The following is a 22,676-nucleotide window of genomic DNA, read 5'->3' on the forward strand; positions in this document are numbered from 1 at the left end:
TTCTCTTTTTTTCACTATAATATTTCTAGTTTTACTGTGTCCCCAGAACTTTTGGGGCAAAAAGTGCTCTGGAAGTTTTGGTAGCCGATAAAATGAATCAGACACAGGCTCGTTTCCATATCTTAAGCGTTAGTGAATTGATAGGGGCGTCAATTTCCCTTTTCCATCACCCACCCCCTCCCCCTCCCATCATCTCTCCCCCCTCCTCCCGGTCGGTGGCCGCTTCAAGCTGTCAGGGAAGCAGGCTATAAAACAGAAAGGGACGGGACTCTGAGGAGGCTGCTGGTACTGAGGAAAGACATACTGTTCACTTGGCTATGTCCTGTCTTCGGAAAACCTCTGCATGACTGAAACTCGGATGATTTAAAACAGGAGACTTTGAAACTCATGACAACGTGAGGAGGAAACTTGGACGCGAGGAGAAAAACTTTTTATCAGGGTGTGCAGTTAGTCGACTTGAGGCTCCATAAAGTACTCGATATCGGAAGGTTTGAGGGACATATTTTGAGGAGAGACATACAGAGAGGAGGGTTTTGGGATGCTGGTTCCCCGCGCGCTACGCTCCTTGCTGTGCGTACTGAGCTGCGCGTGGCTGCACACCGGAGCGGCCTCGCGGCTCAAGTCTTCCGCTCTGCCCATTCAGTCAGAGAGAGAACCGGTGCCCTCCAAAGCCTTGTCAGGTAAGAAAACTAACACACTTACTCGAACATTATTTACTTTGTGTCTTGTATGTCAAAATCGTGCCCTGCCATGGCGCAAATGAGTCCAGAGAACGCGCAAAGGAAACAAAACGTTCAAAATGTGTAGCCTAATTTCTAATGTGACCATGTTGTGGCTCTTTGTGACTGTAAAGTTAGCCTGCTATACATTATTTCAGTGAATTAGTCGGTAATTTGCCCAATAGCCGAGAAAATACCAACAGTTCTACCAACAGTTTCAAGCATCAAATCTAGTAAACCCTCCTTTCCGTAGTTTTTGACCCAAAACAGGCCGAGGGGGGCAGCAGCGAGCACTGAGTAGCTAACTGTTAAAGTTAAGGGGGGAAAAGGACAGCTGTCATTTGATATAACACTTATGCCAAATTACAGAAGGCACGCTATTACTGTCACCAGATGAAGTGCAAGAGTGAACTTTGCATAGTTTTTGCTACAAAAACAAGAAGCATTTAAATTGTATAATTTTCCAATGAAGCTTGGAGTATTATGGTGCGTCCTGCGCCAGGTTATGCCCTAAATTCGAAAGTGAAGCGTCGCAGTAACAAGACTAGCTTTTTTTTTTTTTAATTAACATGAATCTTAAAAAGTTAAAAATCTTCCACTGTTATAGCAGACATACCCGGTTTTAAGTGAATTTCCATGTTTCCTTGAATTGTTCTCTAGTGCCTGGGCTGCTTCATGTGTAAACTAGCGGCAAACATCTGAGTCATAACCGCAGTGAATGCCATTTGATTCATGTGTGAAAGCCCCTACGTACAAAGCTCATTGCGGTTTTTACAAGGTAACTAACTCTGGAGTTCAAAACTGTGGGAACTCCACGTTAACCGCCGCCTGCCTCAACGTGTAATTCACCGCTGGAAACTGTAATCAATCGACTTTCCATTACAAGCATTGGCTCCTCTCGGATGATTTATTTCAGCAGAGGACAGAAGTTGCAGGCGAGGCGAGCGGCTCACAGTTTGGCTCCCCTTTAACTGGACTGGACTGTTTAAAGTGTGCAGTCACTTTAATGAAAGAATAATGTGAACCAGGTTGGTAGCAGTGAGTGAGGCAGGCCATCAGCTCGAGCGAAGCTGGCGAGGAGTAACGTCACGTTTGTGTGTGTGTGTACGTGCGCGCTCACTTTCCACACCACACACTTACAGGCAGTTATCCTAACCAAAGATCCCTATAATACTGCTGTAGTAACACAGTGTGACTAACACCCAATTATGACTTTAGTATAGTAATAATAACACTATGAAAGCTATTTTTATCTCCTGTAATCTTATATACAATGCACTCCCTATATTAACCCTTTGCAACCTGGATCAACGCAATGTATTGAAATCCGAACAAACTGATTTGGGAAAAGGCACTGAGCAACTTGGCCAAAAATGTCCTTCAAATTTCAAAAGATCATCTTTGCCAGGTAATCAGGTAATCAGCTCTGTGATCAGGGAAAAAAAACAAACATCTCACTCTACAGCAGGAAACGGCACTTCAAAATGAAGTATGTTTTGTACAAACTTGCCATGTTTGCAAGTCACTTGCTGTCCATTCAGAATAAATCCCCAACCCACTTCTGGACTGCAACCCACCTGTTGGGAATCACTGTTTTAGGATGAGTTAAATATAAACTGAATGTAGCTACTTTACAGTACTTCTTACTCCCTTTTCCTGATGCTGTTTACTATAATAGCACATTTATAGCATGCCATCAAACTTAATTCAGTTACTTTAGATTTTTTTTCTTTAAAGGTTTGACCTACATTGTGCATATTTCTGGGAATCTCTGATAATCTTTTACTGGAAAATTGAATGTCTCCCTCGCCTGCTCATGGATCATTTAGATGAGACAGGATGCAAGGTTGAGTCCCAAAAACTCATGAGGCATCCAGTGAGTTTTGGTTGCCTCCAACATGCCTGGGCAATGAGCTATGCAGGATTTATTTGTTGTTAAATGCAAAAACGGGTACTGCGGCTCAGTCTGCAGAGTTTGTCATCCTGCATGTCTGACACTTAATAAAAAACATGCAGTTGCACTTTCTCTTGCTGTTAAAGAACTTAATATAAGTCTTCTTGGATCTTTAGTTGCCAGATCTAAATTCCTCTTTGCTGCCTATCATTCATTTTAGCACGATTAAAAAGGAAAAGCCTCGTATATAATCATAGAATTTCACTGTCTCTGGTTTGCAGAGAGCCAAAGAATTATGACCATAACGCCCTGATGTTTGACCCTGAAGACAGCCATGTCTAATCAGCAGTGTTTGTGTTACAGGATGCTCGTTCGGAGGTCGATCCTATTCTCTGGAAGACACATGGCACCCAGATCTGGGGGAGCCCTTCGGTGTCATGCACTGTGTTCAGTGCCAATGCGAAACTGTAAGTTTTGTCTCAGTATGACTTCTTTCTACATGTCTGACAGTGTGTTGCAGGCTGAGCTTTCTGTGTGTTTTCAGCTGAGATTTAATGAGCAACTAATGTGTCTGTTTCTCTGGTGTTTCTCTGGCAGCAGAAGAGTCGTCGTGGCAAGGTGTTTGGGAAAGTAAACTGTAAGAACATCAAACAGGACTGTCCAGACCCAGAGTGTGACGATCCCATACTGCTGCCAGGACACTGCTGTAAAACATGCCCGAAAGGTAATCATGTGCTGACCCCGTCTCACCACCTGCTGCCCTCAGGTTTCCAGATCAGAAGCTGTCTTTTTTTTTTTTTAACTTGTAATCCAAATTCTAGCTGTCATAAATGTATGAAATAGTCAGCTGAGAAAACAAGCAAACAGTTTAACCCTTTAACATCTGGGTTGACATCGGTTTACTTGTGCTCTGTTCTTAAGCCTTTCACAAGCAATTAAACCTTTGAGACATGAGAAACAGGGCTGATTTCCTTCCAGAACATGGGGAAAAACATGAGCAACTTGGCAAGAAATGTCCTGCAAAAGTTGCCCAAAATGCTCTTTAAATTTGCTGGAGGATTATTGTGTATTAGCAAATTTGAATTTATAATTCTTATCATTATGGGTTTTAAATTATGTTTTTTTGTTTTAGGTTTTTTTTTTTAAACTTTTTTTGGCTTATATTGAGGTAATTTTCTTGTGAATTTCTCGCTCATTTTGGAGTCATTTCTAGTTAAGTTGCTTGTCGCTTTTATCCCACGTTTTGGTAAGAAGTCAAGCTAATTTGCTCAAGTTTCAAAGTGCAAATAAGCTGCCAAAACCTTATGGGAAAGAACAAAAATGAATTGCTCTCAGAAGAGGGGATCCAACAGTTTCTTTTCCATTGTTTTTGTTTAATCTTTGTTGATTCATACACTCTTCTTCCTCTCGGTCTTTCCCTGTTGTAATCCCAGTTCTTCGCCTTTTTCTTTCTCACTGGGTCATCTAGTTAGCCTTCAGAGCAGCTGTTAGCTGTAATGAGCAGGTCAATTGATTTTCCATTCAGCCGTATCAAATGGACATTTTCTCTAACCAGCTACAACTGAAAGTACCACCCATCTATTTAGCCTCATTCACACGTTGCCACTTACCTTGTCCACGCACTGCTGCGCACACAATTCCACCTTATTAGAGAATTAGAGCTCCCCGCACATGCTCACACAGACACACATGCACGCAGGGCGGGTCTTCATGCCGCACTGTTATTCAGCAGATCGAGTGTTTTTCTACGCTGTGTGTCTGGTAATGGAATGGAAAGTAAAGGTAAAGCGCTGTGTGGACAACACTGTGCTGTGTGTGTGTGTGTGTGTGTGAGTGAGTGTGTGTGTGTTGTGGTCAAAGTTTTAAGGAAAAGTTTGAGTGTGTTTGTCTAAGGTTTGGCACCAAAGCAGCTAGTATATTTGTGTAAGTGATGGAAAATGGTGTGTGTGTGTGTGTATGTGTTTGTGTGTGTTTATATGTGTGTGTATGTGTGTGTGTGTGTTATGACTGGAGCACCTGAGGATACAGCGTTGCTAACTTAAGTGGAGCGAAGTGAGAGTGACACTACCCAGAAGCCCTCGAGCATGCCCAGTGGAGCAAAAAGAGTGTGAGGGAGTGAAAGAGGAATGATGAGATTTTAGATTTGTGGGTGGTGTGTGTCTGTGTCAGTGTGTGTGTGTGTGTGTGTGTGTGAATCAGACACCGAGAAAGAAAGCAGACAGTCCTGTCGAGCTCCTCCGAAAACTTCCTCAGAGAAATAAAGTTTGTGGGTGACTAAGAACCAGTGTGCGGTTGCCTTTCTCAACATCGTGTCAGTGGGGCTGCATTTGGGTGAGTGAGCATTGCTGCATGTGACACCGTGTGTGAGTGAGTGTGTGTGTGTGTGTGTGTGTGTGTATGAGTGCACAGCAGTTTCTGTAGAACAGCAGGTCATTGTTGGAATCGCACGCCAGTGTCACTCCCAATTCTCCTTAAAGCTCCTCAGCTGCAAGAGACTACCCTGGTTAGTTACCCCTGGCTGAGAGAGAGGAAGTGAGGAAGACACAGAGAATGTAGTCGTCAGCGTTGAATTAAAATTGGTGTCTGACGTCGTCCCTTCTTCTCATCTCCTACATTTCTTCTGTAATTTCTACCTTTTTTGCTCTACCTCGACTTCGAACTCGTTCTCTCGGGCTGCTCGTGTCCGCACATTTTGCACTCTCCATCCGCACTAAAAACACAAGCAAGGGAAAAAAGGAGAACAGCCGATGCTTTTGTCTCATCTGTGCGCCAGACTTTGAAGCAGAATGTTTTGAAATGTTTGGATTCACTTGGCTTACCTTCGCAGATAATAAAACAGATTCAAAAGCAGAAATTGAAAGTCTTTTTTAGAAACCAGAATATAGCTTCTGCTAAGAGGAAGTAAAACGATAATAAAATACATTCCTGTTTTACAGATTTTTAACACATTATAATGGATTTATACCAGCATTCAAAGACCAGCATTAGGCATACTGGTAGTCCTACTCATGGTCTGCAGGTTTCTCCATTTAATTAACTTTTTCATCTGTTTTTTTTCCCTCCTACAGGTGGGGATGACAAGAAACAGACAGACTCTGTGCTGGACAGCTTTGAGTATTTCCATGAGAAAGGAAAAGATAAGGAGGATGACCTCCACAAATCATACAATGACCGATCCTACCTGAGCTCTGAGGAGTTGGGCTCTGGGGAGAGCCGCACTGGTGAGCATGAACAGCCATAGACAGGTGGACAGACCACCAACACACTTACACTGATATATGGTCCACACAGCGGACTGCAATTTGTTAAAACACTAAAAAACCCAAAAATATGAATTATACATGCTACAGAGAGGACATTCATACAGAACTTACACATGCAAAAATACACACACTCAAACACACTGAATAATAAAAGCACTATAAACAGGAATGTTTATCTCAGCATATGTTAGTAATTAACTATCTAACTCTCTCTCCTTCTGCAGACTTTGTTGCAGTGTTGACAGGAGTAACGGAATCATGGCTGCCCAGCTCCAGCGGCGTTGCCAGAGCTCGCTTTTCTCTGACCAGAACTAGCTTGGCCTTCTCTATCACATACCAGAGGTAAAATGAACAACGTGTCACAACTGAAACGTCTTTTTTTCCTTTTTTTTGTTGCTTTAGTCTCGGAGGGTGATGATCTTCTCTTTTTCTGATCAGCCTCAGTAGCATTACTGCTATCCTTTCCTCTGTAAATATAAAAGACTGTCATCTGTTGTCTGTTTTTCAACATTAAGAAGAAAGGAAAAGGAGTAAGCTGTGGAAAAATTCAGTTATTTCTTAATCCATTACATTTGTATCTATTTTTATCCATCTTACTTTTGCAGAATGGACCGCCCCAGTAAAATAACCTTCCTAGGTTCAGATGGGACCGCTGCTTTTGAATACAAAGTCCCCAAAGGACAGTCAGACATGGTAAGACATAACTTGAATAGAAAATCATTCACTCTTGCCTCAATTAGTTGTGTTTTTATTCTGTGTTTCTGTGTGTTTCCTGCGAGAAAGAGAAATTAAGTGCTGGTATGATGAATGATGCACTCCATGACTCTGTGCTTAAACTCTGACTTCTTCTCCCATAACTCACTCTGCGATAATAAACGTTAGACATGCACGCACGTACAGCGACATTCGCTTTCTGGTTCATTGCCGCTTTCTAAACATCACAAACAGAGTCTGATTACGGTAAACATCAGCACTCACTCACTCAAAATCACATTGGAGAGTTACTGCCGTCACGTCAGAGGTAAACACCACTGAGTTTAATAAAATGCTAATATCATCCTGATAAATCAGTAAACTGATCTGTTGCTGTAACAGTGGTATCTTTGCATGCGTGTCCACACACTCCCTAAGGTCTGGCTCGATCACTACACATCATTTCCTGCCAAAACACACACACACACACATCTCCTCATTCCATTTCAGGCTCAAAACACTCCATTCAGCGAGGCAGGAGCCCCCTAAATACAGGTCCCAGAAATTGGCCTATTATTATTTTTAGATAAATGTCAGTGTCGAGCACCAGAGGACCTTAGAGAAAACACTCCAACACAAGAAAGGAACTAGAGGGGGAGGAGAGGGACTTTGCTGGAGCAAAACTTTTGGAAAGAGAATTTTTCACATGTTACATCACTGTATAGCAGGGGGACAGAGAGCATGGCTAATTAAAATGGAGATTACCCCTGAACTGAAAGTTATGAGGTGCCGGCACACGGCCACATTTCTTCCCTCAGCTCCCAGGGAGATGCAGTGGCTTTATGTTGAAGGTTTGCAGCCAGGGGTCAAGAGTACAATCACATGGTTTGATGCATTTAGCAGATGTGCATGCATTGTCTGTTTGTGTGCTTTTTCAGTGTGACAACACTGCAGCTTACCTGCCTGTGTTTTTGTCCGTGTGTGTGTAGATCTGTGGAGTGTGGAAGAACCTGGCAAAGCCTCTAATGCGACAGCTGCAGTCTGAGCAGATGCGCATCAGCATGACCTCGTCGACGAGCAGACGAGTAGAAGTGGAGGGGAAGATCATCAAACACAGGGCGCTGTTTGCTGGTGGGTGTGCATGCAGGGTATTATAGCATTCTGATGGCTCATTATTTTTTGTGAGACATTTGTATGTCTTTGTCTTTGTGTTGCAGTACACAATAAACTCAATATTTACAAAGCAGTGGAATTGTATATGTTCCCATGTAATCTCAAAAAGCCTCGTGTGGATTAATGCAGCTAAAAAGTGTGGGCTTTGTTTACAGAGAAGTATTTGTATAGAGGTCCTGTAAGAGAATACAGACACTCAGTATGGTAATGTGCATGTGTCTTGTGTACAGAGACATTCAGTTCAACGCTGACATCGGAGGAGGAGAATTCAGGCATGGGAGGCATCGCCATGTTGACGCTGAGTGACACAGAGAACAACCTCCACTTCATCCTTATTCTTCAAGGCCTCATCAAACACAAAGACAAAGGTGAGAAGCAAGACGAGACGGTTGAGAAATAAATGTTTGACAAGAAGAACGATTTCAAAACTCAACAAAACTCTTGATAACCAATTTTGCCACAGAAGATACAAGTTAAAAGAACTCTTGAGGAAGAATCCTCTTTTTTGGTCTCTGTCAAAAAAACTGCTGAAGTTTTGATATTTATGACAGACAAATTTCTCTCTCGTCAGAGCCCCTTTTGGTGCCCATCCGAGTCCAGCTTATGTACCGCCAACACGTCCTGAGGGAGATCAAAGCCAACATCACCTCTCATGTGAGTAATAAAACACATTAATCATGGTCTATGGTAACGCTACTTCACTTTAGGCCCCAACACACCAAACTGACATCTGTGAACTAGTGGCAATGAAGGCTAACTGCAAAAAGTTGCACTTAAACACACTGCAAAGACTCCAGCCATCAGCTAAACTAAGATAACAGATGCTCACTAGTGGCTCAGCATCGACCAACAGCCACCATCAGCTTGGTGGGCGTGTATGGATTAGGCTGCCGAGTGGCCTGTCAACCATTTTCTAATTCACAATGAAAATAAAGTGATTCACACTGGGATTTTTAACAAAAAATAATACCTCTTTTCCACTAAAGTTAGTGTGTGCATGCAAGTTTTCAAACGAGGGTAAACCTGCTGAAAATAGGCTGTAGACTGCTTTCCCATTGTCAGAGGACCAGCGCTGCAGCAGATGAGTACGCCTTTCTGTGTGTGGTTTGTTTTGTTCTACGTCACGGACAGACCACAGAGCAGTTAAACAGTAGAAAGCAGCATGGATAGAGGTCTGTGGAAACTTGTCTTTATTTACCTCGTAATTACTTAGTCTCTCTTTCGAACCCGGTGCAGACTAATTTGGATTGATGTTTTAGCGTTGTCTAGGAGGAGAGGGGTAATTAGTGGCAGTGCGTCATTGCATCTTGCCAGAGCTGAAATTAGAGCATTCACACAGGTGTTGTGATTCTATCAATGCTGATTGGAGCTGCAGATAAAAAAAATGCCAGGGGAGGATCCCTAGACACCCAGACAGAGGTCCAGGCCAAGCCCCGAATCACTTCAAATCCTAGGAACGCCTCTGGCCTCCTGTCATCTTGCAATAATGGTCCCAGGAAAGTTGTTTCGCATGGGCTTTTCAAAGCTGATGCCAATAATAAAAGCTGTTGATAATATTTTGAACCAAAGATTTTCATCTTCATGTTTGAAAAATAAAAATATTGAGTGTTTTCCACAAAATACATGGAAAAACAATCCAGAAATGACACAATATTAATCATATTCAGTGGGAGGTTTTGTCTGGGACAGACGATGAATTAAAGACTGGAGGAGAAGCAACGTTGTTGTTGGTTAGGAACATATGACACAGCAACACACTCACACTCCTGGTCCCCATCCCCATCCCTCCTCTCTGAGACGGATGTGGTCCGGTCACCACATCCTAGCGCTGTTGTCGCGGATGCTCTGATCAGAGCTAACTACCCTGAGACATGACAAGAAAAATGGATGGAGAGGAAGAGTGAGGGGAAAACAAGAGAAGGGAGAAAGTGTGTGAGAGGGACTTTTGCAGGAGACAGATGTGAGCGAGGGATGAGAGACACAGAGGAAGAGGGGAGGGACGGGGGGGAGGTAGAGAGGATGGACTGCGTACACACTCCTCACACATGTCAGTGGTTAGTGGTCTGTGGGCTGAGATGGATAGAGGGAGGAAGGAGGCAGGAGGAGGAGTGATGAAAGGCGGGTCTGTTTTTAATTCTGCCAGGAATTGCGTGAAGGGCCGATGCGCCTCTTTCGAGCCTAGCGGTGAGAGAGACGGTCCGTGAAAGTATGTGAAAAGTTCGAGCTCAGCAGCTGCCACATGACCCCTCAAAGTGTCCTCGAGCTTGACGCTGAAACCCAAACCGCTGACTCATTTTCAGTCTAGCTGAGTAACAGAGGCAGCATGCATCATTTCTAGCTGAAGATGAGTCTTTATTTTCTCTGTCTCTAAATGCTCACACAGACGAGCACACACATCTGATTTTTAAATGTGTGAGGTCATTTTTTATTGGACCGGTAATCCTGACAGTGTTATTGCTCTGCTTGATTTATGCCAGACCCAAATATATCCTTTTGCACCTTACTTCACTCTCATTATTCTATCCATTCACTTTCCCCCAATATAAGTCACCATCTCTCTGCCCAGCGCCGTCTCCGTTCCCACTCTGTTTTGGCTCCTCGCTGTGTGGATTTATGGTACATGTATATTTATATTGAACTGAGGCCCTGAAGTCATAAAAGTAACATTTCTTCAACACGCTCGTACATCTGTCCTATTACTCCAACATTTTTCAACGTCCTCACCCCACGTCCCACAGTCTGTCTGCTTGAAATGAAACTTCACTCAATATGAAACATGTGAAGGCAATGGAAGCCATATTTTTTGCCCGGGGTCTAAGCTTGTGAACGGGGTGATTTAAAATCATGTGTTTCTATACCCAACAACTGTAATGGTCTCTGACTTTGTGATGTCTTTGTGATCGCTGAAGTAATCTTATCTTGAGGAGATGGTTCTGCTCTGGGATCTGTTCTGCTCTCTCTGTATAAACTGAAGGGATAAGTTCATTTTTAGTTGGAAACATGTCACCAGTGTGTCGTTTTATCTAAATAAGCTTTGGTTTGGTTACTCTGGTAACATGTCAGTGTTGTACTAACATCATGTCAACAACATCCTGACAGCTTAAAAATGACATTTTCGTTTCTGCTATTGTAAAGGCATCTGTTTACAATGGACATGGTTTTTTATTTATTCTCTCTTTGACCCACATGTAGCAACACAAGCTAACTGTTTCAATCTGGTGCAGGATCCAGACTTTGCGGAGGTGCTGACAGACCTGAACAGCCGCGAGCTGTTCTGGTTATCACGTGGTCAGCTGGAGATCGCCGTGGCAACCGAGGGTCAGGATCCCAAGCAAATCTCTGGCTTCATCACTGGAAGGAAATCTTGTGACAGTAAGTGTCATTGCAATGAAACACGTCACGCAGGTCTACTGAATTATGTTTCTTCACATTTTTCACAAACATCCACTTGGATCCAAGGATGAACTGATCCAATTTTGGTGGTCGTATGTCAAAGGTCAAGGTCACTGTGACCTTGCATTCATCTTATTTACGTGAATGCAATATCTCAAGAACGCCGTTAGGAAACCTCCCTTAAATTTGGCACAAACGTCCACTTGGACTCAACAATGACCTGATTAAAAATTGGTGGTCGAAGGTTAAAGGAAAATGTAACCTTGTGTCTGTCTCATTCTGGTGAATGCAATATTTAAAGAAGGCCTCGAAACTTGAGTTTCCTCAAGTTTGGCACAAACATTGACTTGGACTCAAGAATGAACTGATTTCAATTTGGTGGTCAAAAGTCACTGTAACCTCATAAAACACTTTTGTGGCCATTACTCAAGAAGTCTTAAATTTCACACAAATGTCTAATAGGATGTAATGATGAAGTGATAAAATTTCATACCCAAGGTCAAAGGTGACATCATAATGTTAAGCATAAACACTTCTCTGGCCATGTCTCAACATCACTGTAGTTTTCTCCATGTCTCTCAAACACTTTGGAGACAACAAACACAGAGGTTACTAAGAATGTGTTTTGCGTCGTAGATGGTTTGTGCTAGTCCATCTGTGGCTGTTTTTGTCATTCTCCTCTATAAATACTTGTTCTCTTTCTTTTCTGTCCCCATCCTTTCAAGTCTTATCGCTGGGGGAAAACCATGTTTATAGACCTTCTGTTTGACTTGGTGGCCCACCGGGACTGTGTATGTAATACTGTCTGTGTGCGTGAGAAAGACAGAGAGACAGAGGTTTTTGGTCTGAAACCGTTGCAGCATGCACATATGGCCTTTTCATGGGACACATACTTGAACGTTGAACATCAAGGTGTCCGGCTCTTTGAAACACTTTGAGAGATGCTTTCATTGTCTAACACGCACCAAACTATGCACACAAACAGACACAAATACGTAAAAGTCCAAGTTTTACACGCCGTCACGCAGTGGTGCTGCCAAGGTCACAGTCTGCTGGTGTTCCAGTGCTGTGATTAACAGCTTGACGTTATGTGTGAAGAATTCAAACCCAGCACACTCCTCTCCCTCTCTTTCCTCCTCCTTCACTTTCTCACTCTCCTTTCCTTTACGTCTCGAACCCGTCGCCTGCTGTCCTCTTTGTGTATCCTTGGCGTCATTCCTCCTTTCTGGCTTTTTTCTGTCTTCATGTCATTTTCAAATGCTTTTCTCTGCACTTTTCCCTCATCCTTCCCTGTTACTCATTCCCTCCTGCCCTCTCAGCTCAATCTTTTTAAGCCTGCTGCTGCATTCAACAAGGGTTACCTCATTCTTAGGCTTAACCTCGGGTGGGTTTTTTTTTTTTTTTTTTTGGTGTGTTTTCGCCAGACAGTGCAACAACATGTATGTTTTTGGCCCAAGGTCATGTACGCAATTACACGAGCAGAAACGCCTCCTGATTAGTGGTTCAATTGAATCTGTCCCCTCAATGACTGTTTCTTGTTGAATGGATGACATTATGAACGAGTGTGCGGTTGCAGAACGTGAGGGAACGTAATGTGCCCCCATTCTCTCAATCCCCTCGGCTGAACAGCAAATTTCAACATGACAGAAATCATTGCCTCATCTCGCATGCTGTCAGGCTGTAGTATAGTTCAGGGGGGAAAGTCAGAGGGGAAAAGTGATGGTTTTAGATAAGATATTTGAGCAGGAATGTGCTCTAAAGTTTTGTTAATAATCTGTCTGCAGCTATTCAGAGTGTGATGTCCAGCGGTGATGCATTGACCCCGGGGAAGACAGGAGGTGTGGGATCTGCGATCTTCTACCTGCACGATAATGGCACACTGGACTATCAGGTAAGGAGAAAACTTCCTGATATGACTTCACATATTATGACCTCACATAAAAAAGCATTATGCAAAAAAACATGTTTTATGTTTTAGTTGATTTTTTTTTGTGATGGTGTAAACTGGATCAGAAACAAAAAAAAACAGTGAACCCAAAATACAATCTGCCATCCGAAAAGCTGAATGTCACCAGTCTTTTCTAAAAAACAAAAAACTTCATGCGCTCCACAAAAAGGCTGTGAACTGACTAAACAGCAATAAATCAGGCCAAAAATCAAGAGTCAAACTAAACCACAACAAATGAAACTTTCCTTTAATTAAAGACATCTTTTAAGACGGATAAAGAAAACTTGTGTCATAATTTGTGTCTGATATGATTTTTCCAGTGCTGGAAAATGCATTCAGATCTTTAACCGAAGTAAAAGTAGCAATAAGATAGTATAGAAATACTTAGTTTTAAGTAATAGTCCTGAATTTAAGAAAAAGTACAAAAACATTAATACTCATTATGCAGAATGGCCCATTTTAGAATATTGTGTAATTATTGATTAATTAAAGTGAACACTAATTTTACAGCTGGTAAAGCTGGGGGTATTTTTACTATACATACAAGTACTACTGAGTAGCTTGTGAATTTCCCCAAGGGATCAATAGAGTTTTATCTTTATCCATATAATGCATCATGATGTATTTGTTAATTATATTTTCATTAATAATTTAAATCTAAAGAATAATTGATATGTAGAATAAATGTAGTGGATTAAAATGTACAATATTGGCTTCCAAAATGTAGTGGAGTAGGAGTAAAGAATATCAAAAAATTACCTCAATATTGGACCTAAGAGCAGTAATTGAGTAAATTTACTTAAGTTACATTCCACCAGTGTATTTAAAATATGTTATATAGCCTAGTCTCTCTTCTTAACATTCTTAAAATACATCTACTTTTTATCACTGGAAAATCCAGAATTTGTGAATATAAGATTTTAAGTGCTGGACACAAGATGTCCCATAAAATCCCACTCTTTGCTGAGTTTTAAGTGACACACAGAAATTTTTCCCTTTCAGCAGATTAATGTGAAGCTCAAACACTAAAGAGAAGGAACAAAAACTGAAAGACATTTTTGAGTGTAAGGGGACTTTAATAACCACTCCCCCCACCCCCACCCTCTTGTCCAGGTTCAGGTCGCAGGTCTCACCAGTGACTTCACTGGTCTCACTATTGAGTTGAAGCCGCGGCGGCGGAACAAGCGCTCTGTGCTGTATGACCTGACAACAGAGTACAACAAGGCCACTGGCCAGGCGCAGGGTAGCTGGAGTCGTCTGGAGGCTCGACACATCCACATGCTGCTGCAGAACGAGCTGTTCATCAACGTGGCCACGGCACACAGCCAGGAGGGGGAGCTGAGGGGGCAGATTAAGGCTCTGCTCTACAGCGGCCTGGAGGCACCCAGGCATGGTACGGATCGATGAAGGCAGGGGAGGGAAAAGGGCAAGGGAGGTCATGAGATTCATAAAATGCATAAAAATACATGGAAAAATGTCACAAATATCACCCATTTTCCTTCTTTCAGAGTTGCCCACTCCTCTGGCTGGACACTATGTGTCTCCACCAGTAAGAACTGGTGCCTCTGGGCACGCCTGGGTGTCAGTGGACAGACAGTGTCACCTGCATTATGAGATCGTTGTCGCGGGCCTCAGCAAGGCCGACGACCTCACTGTGAACGCCCACCTGCACGGACTGGCTGAGATTGGAGAAATAGATGACAGCAGCACCAATCACAAGAGGCTGCTGACCGGCTTCTACGGCTCACAGGTACATCAGCGTGCACACACATACAGTACACATTCATGCAAATAAATACAAAAGTCCACACTCACACACCCTCTCCTCCAGGCTCAGGGAGTGTTAAAGGACATCAGTGTTGAATTACTGCAACACCTGGACCGGGGAACGGCCTTCATCCAGGTCAGCACCAAGACGAACCCTCGAGGAGAAATTCGAGGACAGGTATGTAAAGAAAAGCCACAAAAAGCCAAGACTTTTTCAACTCATTATTCAGTTTAAATCAGTTTCTGCTGTCAAATAGAAGAAGCCAGGATTTTCACTCAAGCCCAGAGAGATGCACATTTTTCTAAAACAATTCATTAGTCTCAGTTTCAGTGACAGATTTTAGTCTCCCACATTTTAGAGGTGCTGATTCTGCCATGAACACATTGTGAAGACACAAAGTTGATATTTTTTTGGCATGACAGGCATTTAAAGATTTGTGAATTTTCTCACAAAACTAAAACTAGCAGAACTAGCAACCTAAAAATTAGCAGGTTAAATACAAAAAAACTGGGCATGGAATACAAAACCCTTTTTTTACACCTGTGGCACCAACTTTGGACAAGCATGACACAACCATTTTATAACTACAGCTCAGTCACAGCACAACGGTCCAAACCACACTAACAGAACTGTTTTAAGACAAGACAAGACAAGACAACCGTTTTACAACCATGGCACAATAAATGCTAACAGGGCAAAGGAGTCCACCAGTTTAACAGAGCCCAAAAAGGAGGGATTAGATCATTTTGTGCTTAAACTCTGGCTTTTAAAAAGGTGACTCGTCATAATAAATCAGACAGTTCCAACCTTGTGTCAAAGTGAGCAAATCTTTCATTCATATTTAAAGTTATTTATGCCCTAGAACACTAACTCCAGTCAGAAAGTACCTCTGAGGGCTCTTTTATGCTTTATGGTAGACACGTTTGCAGATGGACAAAGACGTAGCCTTCTGTCCGTACTCTGAAATGATTTTGTCTGAATTCGTGCATGTTTCCTGAAAGTTTATGGATATAAACCAAACTGAGCAACACCACCACAGATTATTGGGTCAGTGTAGCGCAGTTTGTGAGATTCGACCGCCAACACATTTTAAAAAAGGCATAACCGCACAAAGCGCTCGTGAAAGGCGTCTGAATGCAGCTCGAGAAAACTGATGTCAATCCATGTTTCAAAGGGTTAAATGGTCTCACAGACCTCCGACGTCTTCAGCGCTGCCTCCTTTAAAAAGGTGCATTATGATGACCTCCACCGTCGCTGCGTTTATTGTTATGTGAAACTTGACACCACCATCGTGTGTAATCTGTTGGCTGAATCTGTGCCAACATAAAGGACATATGGAAGTATAAGGAGGATCATGATGTTTGAAACGGACGTATTTCGTACAAACAGGAGCACAAAGGAGCTTTAAGGAGTTAGAAACATGTAAAAAGCAAGACACATCAATTAAATATATTTGTTTATATCATCAGTTTTAATTTAGCTACATTCTCGTCTCCTGTTAGTAACAACAGTATAAAACTCATGCATGGAAAAACACAATAAACAAAATAAAAAAATAAGTGATTTTATTGTGGAAAGAAGAGTAGTCGAGTCCTTGGGGCCTCCTTTAACCGTGTGAGTGTTTATGTGTGTGTGTGATTGCTCACTTAGCGCTCACACACACTTTCACTAGCAGGTGCTGTCTGCCGAGAGAGGCTGCTGAAGAAAGTAAAAGTTTTATTGGGGTTCAGAGACACAGACCTCAGTTGCCCACAAACCTATTTGCAGCTTTGCAGGTGTAGTGCTTGACGAGTTCTTTAAAGCTAAAAGAAAGTGATGACACACACACACACACACACACACACACTGGCAGCAGTGGGGTCCAGCTGTTTTTATAGCAAACAGGTCCAACACATAAACAGCCATCTGCTTGGGAGCACAGAAACGCTCCATTTAGGAACAATTAACAAATCAGCTTGAGAGCAGCCGGGAGTCAGGTGTGGCCAACAAATCTCTAACGTCCCAACAACCCTTTCTCTTTTTTCTCCGCTCTGCTTCTCTTTCATCTCAACACATTTCACCCCTACATCTCCCTCCTTTGCGCTGCATTCTTGTTTTTCTTTTCATGTCTTCCACCTCCATCTCTCCCTTCTTTCTGTTGTCTACACATTTCCTCTCTCAGGTCCATGTGCCAAACAACTGCGAGTTCGGGACCATGGGGGAGGTGGAGGAGGCTGAGATTGACGACGTGTTGGTGCAGGACCCCGAGGAGCTGAAGAAGGACCCCCATACCTGCTTCTTTGAGAACCAGCACCACGCTCACGGCTCCCGCTGGACCCCCAACTACGACAAGTGCTTCTCCTGCAGCTGCCAGGTAAAGACAACAAACACAAAGGCAGCGAGTAAATGTGTTTGTTCAAAGAGCTCTCTGATGGTTTAATCAACCAGGAGGCATGCTTCGGCACAAAGACACATTTAACCCCCTGAATCCTGAGCAAATTGGCTTGATTTCTTTCAAAAACATTGCAAGAAGGGCAATGAAAGAAGAAATGACCCAAAAATGAGCAAGAAATCAGTAAAAAGTACAAGAAAATAACCTAAAATTGTAAATAAATAAATTAAATTAAACTAAATTAAAAATTAATACAATTTAAAAACAATTTTAAAAATGACCCGGAAAAATCACTTCAAAAACATAATAATTTTGTAACATAATTTCAAAAATATAATTAAAGATTTTTCCCCAGCCTTTTTTCTATTTCCCCTAGACATCTCCCCATCTTTTTTCAATTTTCCCTAATTTAATTAATTTTTTTTTTTCAAAATCTACTAGTTTCCTGTGGTTTTGAACCAAAGTGCTCTTTGCCTTTTTTTTCATGTTTTTAAAAGAAATTGCAGGAAAGAAATAGCAAGAATTAGCTCAGGCTTCAAAGGCCTTGAATACTTGTGAAAGGCGTCTGAAAGCAGCACGAGACGTGATGGCGCTCCACTTTTCAAAAAGTTAAAGAGAAGCTGGGAAGTACATTTTATTACTAATATATTGAGCCATCTTGTGTCTCATAAGAAAATTTCTCCTCTTCTTTCTATGTTTTGTTATATAGAAGCGAACAGTGATCTGTGATCCGGTCATCTGTCCGGTGTTGACCTGCACTCGAACCATTCAGCCACAGGACAAGTGCTGTCCCATCTGTGACGGTGAGACAGACGGATTTTGGTTGTAAATGAGAAACATGAATATGTAATATTAGGTTTTATAGCAGTTATACTGCTTCGAGTCCCTAGTTGTGAGCAGATTTTATTCTTTTGGGTGAATTCCCACAGTGCTCCTGACAGAAATCATAAAGTTGAAAACTAATTCAGTTTTTATGTCTCCATTTCCTTTTTCCTGTTCAGAGAGGAAGGAGCCCAAGGATATGAAAGTTCCAGAGAGGGTGGAAGAACATCCTGAGGGTACGTATACCTCTCCTGTCTCTCACTTACACGGCTTTTGTTATTTTGTCTTCTAAAGGCTTTTCCTTTTGTATTATGTCTCTCCTTTCTACACGTCTCAGTACTTTTTACTTTCATTGCATTTCTGTTTCAACTTTGAAACACTGCGGCTTTTTCTTGCTGACTGGAACGCTTTTTTCTGCTCTTTCCTTTCTCTCAGGTTGTTACTTTGAAGGAGACCAGAAGATGCACGCTCCAGGAACCACGTGGCATCCCTTCGTGCCTCCCTTTGGCTACATAAAATGTGCCGTCTGCACTTGCAAGGTAAATATACACCAATAAACCCATTCACACGAGTCTGCATTTACTTTCCAAAACTCCCTTAATGGATCGTTTATCTAGACTCCAAAGAAACTGAGGCATAAATGAATTTATTATAACTTCAACCTTAGGGAATATTAAGACGTTTCAACTATTTATGTGAAAAAAAAGAAAGAAGTCAGCTGCTTTTTGTGCTTTCTTTAATGCTAATGCTACATTATATCCATAGGGATCTTCAGGTGAGGTCCACTGTGAGAAGGTGACGTGTCCGGTGTTGACCTGCAGTCATCCCGTCAGGCGTAATCCCTCCGACTGCTGTAAGGAGTGTCCAGAGGAGGAGAAGACTCCTGCAGGCCTGGAGCACGGTGACATGATGCAAGCAGATGGCCCGCGGCACTGCAAATTTGGCAAGAACTATTATCAGAACAGTGACAACTGGCATCCCTGGGTACCGCCGGTGGGGGAGATGAAATGCATCAACTGCTGGTGTGATGTAAGTAATGAAAAGTGCCAAGAAATACGACCCCTGTGCAAATATTATTCTTTGCTGAAATGTTACTGAAATAAAGTCATTGGTGATGAGAATGACTTGAAGGCAGCTCATTAAAAGTTGATTCATTTGATTAAAATTATCATTTGGAAGAGAATATTAAAATACAGTCTTTTCATCACAGTATTATAATAATCAATCACAGTTCACACAGAGTTCGGACTAAATTCTTTCAACATAAAAGTGCTCCGTTCATGATCTAAAGCCTGCACTTTGGCAGAGGTGCTGGACTTAATTCGAATTAGAATTTAAATCTGCTTTTTTATGATCAATTGGCCAGATGACCATGTAATGAGCTCTCAGTGATGAACCCACTGAGAATTATCACTAATTCTGCTGTAGCTCTGTGGAGCATTTTAGCACCTTTCACCTCGTTGTTTTGGTTTTACGTCCTGCAGCTTTACTGTTTTGGCTCACACTCACCGCTCTCATCGACAGTTTCCACACACAGCAGGCAGATTTTCTCAATGAAAAGGCTTAAATTAACTCTCTGTACACCACCTGGCCACCACCAAACAGCAGACGGACGAACTAATCGGTGAACATAGTGGAGAACATCGGTCGACCCGTATTGTGTCTCTTTCATCTGTGCTTCTACACCTTTTTTTTAACCAACCCTCCATTTTTCCCTTCTTATCCTCCACAGCACGGTGTGACCAAGTGCCAGAGGAAACAATGTCCAGTGCTGACCTGCACCAATATCACTCGCAAAGAGGGCGCGTGCTGTCCTGAATGCCTCGGTGAGCAATAAACACACAAACACACACACACACACACACTTACAGAAAACCAGCAGCTGATATACATTTTACAAGGCAGCATTACCTCAAATATAATAAAGTTTGCAGCTTAACCGGAACATTTTACTGACTGTTAAATTTACAGAGAAATCTTGTTCATTTACTCATTTAACCCTTTGAAACCCAAACTAATTGGCTTGATTTCTTTCCAAAACATGAGAAGAAGGCAATGAGCAACAAAAGAAAAAAATGATTTTAGCAACAAATCTGTAAAAAAAAAAAAAGTACGGCAAAGTTACATGAAAATTAGTAAGAAAAACAAACAAACAAAAACAAATAAAAAAGTTTTTAAAAAAAAACAAAAAACACAAGGAAATGACCTGGAAGAAGTGCTTACAAGTAATAATAATTCTGTAAGATTGTAAATATTGAAAAAATGACCCAAAAAAGCAAGAAATTAGTTTTAAAAAAAGTACAAGGAAATCCCCTGAAAATTTTTAAATAAAACAAAAATAAAAAGTAAAATGGTCATGAGCTGGAAAAAAGGGCTCAAAGCACAAAAAATAAAATATAATTATGAAATAAAATATAATTATGATAATTGTAGATATAGCTTTTCTCCAGCTTCTTTCTTTTTTTTCCATAGACATTTTTCCGTCTTTTTTCCTATATTTTTTGTCATTGATGTTTTTTCCCATGTTTTGGGGGGAAAAAAGTGACCAAAAGTGATGTTGCTCCAGGTTTCAAAGAGTTCAGAAGTCTCTTTTGGGAGCTGCTAACCTTTTTAAAAAATACGTTTGGTTTTGTGATGATGCTTCAAATGCTGTTAAAACGTAACGTAACAGAGATCCTACAACTCTGTTCTCCGTAGATTCCAAAGAGGAAGACGACCTGGCGATGAAAGCTCCAGACAAAAGGCGAACCCCGACAGTGAGATAATGATCCACACAAACAACGCCAAACCTTCCTCTAACCCATTTAACCCATTCCCTCCCCGATGGACCCGAACCCAGAGCTGCACACCGGGTCTTCCCTCCTCCTCCCCTTCCTCACCTCACCTCACACCCACCCAGTTATCAGCTTCAGGATTGTAATGAACAGCGAAGAGCAGAGACGGAGACATTATAAAATGACATTTTCCAAAGACTTGATAAGTGACGGGATGGAGCAAAGAAGAGGACCAACCGGACTGTAGAAACCTTCGCTCTCCGCTTCCTGCCTGCCGTTTTTGCTGGAATTTGCATTTTTTTACTCTGTTTTTCAAAACAGGACAACTGGCATATAAATATAGAAATATAACACAGCTGTACAATGAGGTCATTTCCCGGCTGTGTTTTAGGAAATTTTGGTTAAAAATTGTGCAAATTGTATTACATTGACAGGGCTTCTTTTTGAAGTACAGCCAATGCTACTGTGCTGTAGCTCTCCCTGCTCTCACTGCAAAGAGAGGAAAGTGTTGCTCAAATCTGTCTGAATAAGTGCGCATGCGTGTGTGTGTGTGTGTGTGTGTGTGTGTGTGTGTGTGTGTGTGTGTGTGTGTGCGTGTGTGTGTTTTTACCATTAAGCAATACGACTAATCAGCAATACAGAAACACAGTAAACTTCCTGGATGGCAAAGCAAGGTTGACAAACTGAAAAAAAAGGAAAGAAAAACATTGAAAAAACTTGGCGGAAAGGGTCGTTCCCGTCTCCGCAGCCAATCTGCGACTTTCATTCGTTGTCAGATTGAGTTTTCACTCGGTATCATTCATGAAGTCATCGGGATCAGCGCCGTTTCACTGGAAGAGAAGCTTGAAAAGTCTCAGCTGGTTGTTATTTCAGCGTCATACTAACCGGAGCTTTGCCTTCCCCTCCTGTTGATCTCATTGCTCCTCTGCTTTGGTTGTTCCTATTTCTGTTTCAAATTAAGTAATATTTTATGAGGGTTTTTTTCTATCATTGTCGTTTATGAGTATGGAATATGGTTTGTTTTTTGTATTTATTGAATGGTGTGGAGACAAAATAAACAAATATTTGTTGGAAAACCCGTGCGGTTTGTTTTTGGATGCTTTGGATAACCAGCTCCCTCTAATAACCGCTCCCTTTTTGCATCTTGGCTTTTCATCTGGAGTTTTTGGGATTTAATTTTCTTTAATTCTATCTGTCTTCCCTTATTTTGTGTATATTTTATTTTATTTCCTTTTCTGTTGTTTCTCCTTTCCCTTCATTTCTTACCTTACATTTCATGACCTGGTTTTCCTTTCTTTTTTTGTCTTTCCTCTTCTGTTTTTCCTTTTTCTCATCTTTTTGCATTTTCCTTAAATTTCCTTTTATATGTATCTTTTCCTTTCTTTCCTTACCTTATCCTTTGTAGCTCTTTCCTTATCTCTTCTCTCTTTTCTTATCTTTCATTTTCTTTACTTTCATTATTTCCTTTGTTTCCTCACAGTTTTTAATTTTCTTTCACTTCTCATCTTCTCTTTCCTTTTTCCCTAAAGTACTTTCCTTTTCTTTCCTTTCTTTTCTGATTTTTCAGTTTTACCCCTTTCTGTCCTTATCTTTCTTTTCATGATTTTCCTTTTATTTCCGTATCTTTCCTTTTCTGATTTTCCTTGTCTTAATTTACTTTCCTTTCATTTCCTTTACTCTTTTTCCCGTTTCTTCTCTCTTTCTAATCATTTCTTTCCTGCTTTTGCTTTGCTGTCATTTTCTTTCCTTTCGTTTTTTCCTGTCCTTCCCTTGCCTGCTTTCCTCCTCAGACAGTCACCACATGTGCTGCTCAGAAATGTTTTGTCCCTTCCATCTCTCCCTGCACACGCACACGCAC

General features: G+C 41.6%; 1 protein-coding gene across 2 annotated transcripts; it reads left to right on the top strand.

Moving 5' to 3' along the window:
- The first annotated feature begins 269 nt into the window (after window positions 1–269).
- On the top strand, window positions 270–21,888 carry chrd (chordin). Of its 2 annotated transcripts, none has more exons than XM_042486664.1 (21): window positions 270–680; window positions 2,977–3,080; window positions 3,211–3,337; window positions 5,682–5,834; window positions 6,101–6,218; window positions 6,482–6,569; window positions 7,559–7,700; window positions 7,973–8,110; window positions 8,314–8,396; window positions 10,967–11,114; window positions 12,920–13,026; window positions 14,197–14,476; window positions 14,592–14,833; window positions 14,915–15,028; window positions 17,013–17,204; window positions 17,932–18,025; window positions 18,224–18,280; window positions 18,480–18,583; window positions 18,810–19,073; window positions 19,777–19,870; window positions 20,742–21,888. In XM_042486664.1, the coding sequence occupies exons 1-21, from the start codon at window positions 539–541 to the stop codon at window positions 20,807–20,809; spliced, it is 2,859 nt and encodes a 952-aa protein (XP_042342598.1). In that variant the 5' UTR covers window positions 270–538; the 3' UTR covers window positions 20,810–21,888. The 2 variants fall into 2 exon arrangements, with proteins under 2 accessions (XP_042342598.1, XP_042342599.1); XM_042486665.1 differs by having other exon boundaries at window positions 3,214–3,337.
- Window positions 21,889–22,676: the final 788 nt, after the last annotated feature.

Source organism: Plectropomus leopardus, chromosome 5 (assembly GCF_008729295.1).
Source record: "Plectropomus leopardus isolate mb chromosome 5, YSFRI_Pleo_2.0, whole genome shotgun sequence".
NCBI classification, from domain to species: Eukaryota; Metazoa; Chordata; class Actinopteri; order Perciformes; family Serranidae; genus Plectropomus; species Plectropomus leopardus.